Here is a 6,577-nt window from a genome sequence, read left to right as displayed (position 1 = left end):
ACGGTGAAGGTCTGACGTGATGCCCAGGTGGTATAATCGGATGCTCCGCCGGGTGGAATAGTCCATCCCAAGGCGTCGCCGACCACATGGGTGGTCTGAGCCACCGTGCCGTGAAACTGCATAGACGCAAGCATGATCGCCATAACCACCACCAAATTAATCTTAATTGCTGCCATTTTTGTTATCAAATTAAATCTCTCAGATGATTCTTTAAAATCTTGACTGATTTTGAGTTTTGAAGGTTGAAGGTGATATGGNTAAATCTCTCAGATGATTCTTTAAAATCTTGACTGATTTTGAGTTTTGAAGGTTGAAGGTGATATGGAAAATGGGTGTTGTTCGTTGTGTATTTATAGGTAAAGGTTTAGGGACACGTGGAAGGTGGAATGCTTCCACAGAGAATAAAAGTCTCCGTTTTGAATCCACACGGTTAAAAAAATTAATGAATTTTTTATTTGTCATAACTTATACTTATATTATAAAGTATTTAATAAAAATTCTTAAAAATCATTTTTATGTATAAGATATTGTATATTGATGTATATTACTTAAAATTCAAGATTACAAGTAATTTTATGTAAGTACAACTTATTAAAGATTCATTTTTAAATTCGTGTAACTAACTGCAGATAAACATAATCAAATACGAGATAAACATTTATTTTAAATATAGAAAATATAATCAAGATAATCAGTGAGTTCTAACAAAATGTTTGATTATTATTTTTATAAAAAAATTATATTATTAAATCAAAAATAAATTACTTTGTTGTTAAATACAAAATTAATTATAATAAAAAAATTAATTAAAGAGGTTACATAAAAAACGAAAACTATTGAATATTTAATTTGATATTAATATCGATTTATTTTTTTTTCAAATTTTTATGCTATTTTCAAATTTTTATTTCATTCAAAAATAAAAATATTATCGCTCTTTCAAAATCACATAAAATCGTATTACATCGATAGAGACAAAGAATAAAAACTAAACATTAAAATCGAGATTTATCTCGTTACATTGCACGAGTACCCTTCTAGTTTTAATAAAAATTAATAGACAAATTTCATAATTTGAATAAATCTACACAACAGTTTTAGTTTGTCGTCTTATATATTAAAATATATAATAATACGAATGAAATTGCAATGTTTATATAATATTATTTCATATATAAAATAAAGGATATTTTATTTTGTTTGAAGCTTCAATTAACTTAAACGTTTGATTATACTGTAAAGTTAGATAATTTTAAGGTTACATTATACTTAAAACTTTCATGATTATTTTATTTGTATGTGTGCACGTGTACACACGTGTTTGTGTTATGGAAGTTTGGGATTACTTATAAAAATAACATATTGACTTATTTCGGTGTGACACCGGTAATAAATACTTTTGATTTTGGTAAACAATTATATTGGTGTCAAACCAGTAATAAGAAGTTTTTGAAGAAGTTAAATCCTTTTAACTTATAATAAGTTGATAAGTGTTTTTTTTGTAGAAAATTATAAGTTGTTTCAAATAAAAAAATCCCAAAGACCCCCTAAGTAGGGTTGCTCAAAAACCCGACCAACCCAACAAGAAATAACTCAACCTGAAGCAACCCGATGTCTACTTTGTAAAATTGTCAAACGGTAGATATTGGGTTGATATTGGGTTACTATTATTTGAACTCAACCTAACCCAATCAACCCAATATCTTTTTATTTATTGGATTTAATATGATTGTTGAATTTCTATTAATATGTATATTAGACAATTACATTATCATGTATGTTATTCATATATACATATTTTCAATCTATTCACATCTTCATATCACTCATTCGTATATATGTTCAGTAACTGTGAAAATATATATGTAAATTGAGAAAATACTGAATGTGATATACGTAAGAAATATGGATAAGTTATATCAAATGGTTGATGATGAAAAAGAAATTATGAGTAGAGAAAATAACATATTCTAGGTTAGATGAATAATTAATGTACCAAAGTATCAACCCGATCAATCCGACTAACCCGTGCAGGTTGGGTTGCACTTTGGTTCGGGTTGAGTTGAGTTGGGTTAAGATTTTTCAAATCGCAAGCATTAGATTGAGTTGTTCAAATGTCTTCAACTCGATCAATCCAACCCATGAACACCCCTACCCTTAAGTATAGAGAACATGATAAAACTAAACAATTAACAATCAAATTGATTTACACAAGTAAAACAACCGTCTTCAACACAAGTTCCAAACACATGTATAAACTTGGCTCCAAAAATTTGGTGGTCCTATTCGAAATCTCACGCTTAATATGTCGATGAATGACTATTTATTAAACATTTAATACTGTTTCTTTTCAACATATAAAATAATCATGACGTTTCACATATAAAACAACACATCATTTTCACAAGTGTTATTTTATATACGAAACAGAACATAAACTGTATATTTATACAATTTATTGCGTTTGTAATTGATTATCCGTCCATATATTATCAAAATAAATAAATATGTATGTATGAAAATGGTTAAGCAGGTAGGCTAACCCTCAATCCAAAAACCAAAGGTTTAGCTCCAACAACTTCAACTTGTCAAATTTCAATCTCATTTAAAATAAAATAAAAGTATAACGGTTTTCATAATTATATTAAATAATTATTTAACGATAACGACATGTTTACAAGGGTTGTTAGGTGTTATATGTTGGGTCGTTATTATGAAATTGACGAAGCAACGTAGAAATAAATCTGATAAATGTTTTTGGTGTGTAGTCAAAAACGAGTTAAATCTGACTCCCTCCACAAATTCATTAAGGCTAGAGCCATGTTTAATGTCCATAATGTAACGATGTTTTCGGTATTAACTCTTGTGCGCACTTTTTTTTTTATTAACCTGGATATCCAACCCGCTATACGAGTTGACTAATCCCAGGGCAACCACCTGCTTTACATATAGTCCAGAGTCATCCCATTTGAACCTCCGTGGCCACAAGGGGGTTTTATTCCTTCTTGGATTTGAACCTGAGACCTCCTGGTACTTTTGACCTTTGGAGGCAAGCTCAAACCAATCAGGCACCACCCTTGTGGTTTTGTGCGCACTTTTTTTATAATGAATCAAAGGTTCGCAAAGTTGTTTGATTTTTTAGCCAAATTCCCCGTTTCTAGGGACTTTTTAAGCTTTTTTTTTTGTTAATTTCGAATAATTTTGAAGTGTTTTAGTTGATTTTGACACACTTTTTTCATTTTCTGGTTGATGTACCATATATTTATTTAACGTTTCAGAGCATCCTCTAAAAATTAGCATGTGCACCTTTAATACCCGAAAACGTTCTACTTATGAAAATTCGGTTGAGCTGGTGCATGGGACACTGTTGGAGCCTACATAGGTTTGTTCTGTGATCAGTATACTTTTACCAAATATGACTAGTTTATCAATTATTTTATCAGTCAACAACTGATTTTTTTAATTAATAGTTATCTTTTCAGTCAAAATTAACGTATTAACTGACTTATTAAACATAACGATTTAAAAAACTGATTTAAAAATCAAAATTCAGGGTAATTAAACAAATTTAAATTGATATAAAAATTAAAATGACGTAATATGAATGTCATGACTATTTGGCATTTGCATGACAAATGATAATAAATAACACGGTTGTAAATCGAAAAAAATACGACCGCTAGTCAACGATTATAAAAAGTCAAAATTAATACACAAATTAGTTGGTTCACGTTAGCACCAGCTACTTCACGCGGCTAATTTAGAACAAAATCTAAACATAGCATTTGGACATGTTCAATATTTGAAAATTCCCTCTTGCTAATTTTTAAATATATTTAGTGTATAATAAAATCATAAAATACATTATGTATATATTATATAAATATTTTGTTTTTTATCATATTAAAATTTATATTTTAAAAATATTTATTTAATGGCAGGAAACGAAAAAATATACGACACATTTTATATAAATATAAATAGATGTATAATCATTTGTTAACCAAGTAATCAGTATTAGTTTTATAAAATCATTTGAGCTGTTTATTTTTTTGATCAATGGTCATGATGCTAATATATGAAAACGGGTTTTTAACACGTTTTGGAAATGGGTTTTCTAAGCTTCGATGATCAAAGGCGATCAAGTGATGTTACGATCTTATTCGTTATCATCGAATCGCAGAATATCTAAGTTATAAGGATTTTTTTTTAATAAAAACTATTTATTCACATTTATAAACAATCGATTTATAGAAAGATAGATCTGATGAGGAGATAGGTTTAATAGCTTGTACCATAAAGTATTGAGAATTTATAAACTTGAAAATTAAGTAATTTAGCATTAGATATTAATATATAATGCTTTAAAAGTTGTTTTTAAGAGATAGGATAAAATACGTTATAATATAGTATAGATACATAATTCTAAAATATGTATATTAAACTTTAGAATATTTAAAATGTAAAACTAGTAAAAGTATAAGGGTTAAAAGTGTAATATTTAAAGATGTAAAGAAATTCAAAAGCGGACCACCTAATCTCAGACCGAGGAGGTTGCGGGACCCACCACCACGAACCACGGCGAACCTTGACTTCACACCTCATCATGGGTCAACGTCACTAATGCACCTCTTGAAACTTTCCGGTCACCTTCCACCACCACCTCCAGCCCCACCCTTCCTCTCTCTCTATATATAATACATACATAAATATATATAGATATAGATGAGTCATCAAATGTAAACCATTCAATTTGTAAAAACCGTATAAACCATCATCATCCGTCGATTTTATTGTTTAATCTCATAATTTTTTTTTATGAAATTGTTTAATCTTGTGAAATTGTTTCATATAATACTTTTTTTGATGAAGTTGTTTCATATATGGTTATAAAATTGTTTCATATAATACTTAATGAAATTTTAATGAAATTGTTTCATGTATTTCTCTAAAATTAAAATAATGAAGATGATAATATCCATGATTAACACCTTTTTATAATAAAAATGATTAATCAACCTCTCATAATTACAAAAAATGAACAAAATGGAAAATTATAATTGGTTAAATGAGGTTTGTACGATTTGTACAAATAACGTGGTTTGCAAAGTAAACCTTCTATAGACTTGGGATCATATGAGACCAAGTGTTTTTCGTGAGACCCGTAAGACCAATTCTCAACCCTTAGATTAGATCTACAATTTGAACATTGAAAATCACAAAATTGCCATGAGACTTCTCAATAATCACAAAATTGTCACCGTTCAACTTTGGACCATTAAATCATTAGTTTATAAAGTTGATTAATGAACATAAATTGGTCTTACTGGTCTCACGTGAACCCAACCCACCTCATATATATATATATATATATATATAGAGAGAGAGAGAGAGAGAGAGAGGATTGGGTTCACGTGAGACCAAAAGTTTTTTTGAGACCCGTAAGACTAATTTATGTTCATTGATCAACTTTATAAGCTAATGATTAAATGGTTTAAAGTTGTTCAGTGGCAATTTTGTAATAATTGAGAACTTTCGTGACGTTTATGAATGTTGAGATCTAACGATTGTAGATCTAATCCAAAGGTTGAGAATTGATTTTACGAATCTCACGAAAAACTCGTATTCTCACATGATCCCATGTCTATATATATAAATTTTTTTATAAAAAATATATTTAAGATGGAGAGGGTGTCTTCTTTTTCTCTTTCTAAAACTTTCCCCTATAAATATACACACCCATTATCTATTAAGACACATCCCACATTCACAACCCTCTACCTCTACCTCTACATATAGAGAGAGAAACTCACGAGTTTTAGAGAGAGAGAGAAAGGGGCGACCTGGGATTTATTCACACCTACAAAAACACACACACAAAATGGCTGAACTGAAATCATGTATGGTAGTATTGATGATGATGATGATTGTTGCATCCATGCAGATGCATACCTCCATGGCTCAAACTAGACATGTCGTCGGAGACGCCTTGGGCTGGAATATTCCTTCCAATGGCGCCGCCGCTTACACCACCTGGGCTGCCCAACAAACCTTCACCGTCGGCGACACTCTATGTATGTCTTTTTATTTTTATTTTATTTTTATTTTTATTTAATTATATATATATATATATTAAAAGATAATAAATATATTATTTATAAAATAATGTTAAGATCAAAAGGGAAAGAAAACATGTCACATGCAAACAAACCTACTCCAATTTTTAATTCAAACATCAATAATGGTTTTTACTTTTTTTTATTAATTAATAAATTTTATTGTAATTTTTAATTTATTTTAGTGGTGTGAATTTGACTAATTGATTGATTTTTTATGGGTTGCAGTTTTTAATTTCACCACCGGCGCACATAACGTGGCGCAAGTATCACAAGCGGCGTATGGACCCTGCACCACCGCCAGCCCCATCTCCCTCACCACCACCGGCCCTGCCACCATCACCTTGACCACCGCCGGTCCACGTTACTACATTTGCACTGTTGGAGGACATTGCTCAATCGGTCAGAAGTTGGCCATCAATGTCTCCGCCGCCGCATCCCCTCCCACCACCCCTCCTTCG

General features: G+C 30.3%; 1 protein-coding gene across 1 annotated transcript in view; it reads left to right on the top strand.

The window, feature by feature from the left end:
- The first annotated feature begins 5,793 nt into the window (after positions 1 to 5,793).
- LOC112517219 (cucumber peeling cupredoxin-like) overlaps positions 5,794 to 6,577 on the top strand; it is a 1,270-nt gene continuing 486 nt past the window's right edge. The window contains exons 1-2 of the mRNA XM_025124583.1: positions 5,794 to 6,074; positions 6,345 to 6,577. The exon at positions 6,345 to 6,577 is cut by the window's right edge and continues 486 nt beyond it. Coding sequence (XP_024980351.1) covers positions 5,882 to 6,074; positions 6,345 to 6,577 — 426 coding nt within the window. The 5' untranslated portion in view covers positions 5,794 to 5,881. The remainder of the gene's footprint in view (positions 6,075 to 6,344) is intronic.

Source organism: Cynara cardunculus (genome assembly GCF_001531365.2).
Source record: "Cynara cardunculus var. scolymus isolate 2C chromosome LG 8, CcrdV1, whole genome shotgun sequence".
NCBI lineage: Eukaryota > Viridiplantae > Streptophyta > Magnoliopsida > Asterales > Asteraceae > Cynara > Cynara cardunculus.
Note: the sequence above shows the minus strand (reverse complement) of the source record. Positions and strands in the feature narration are given on the sequence as shown.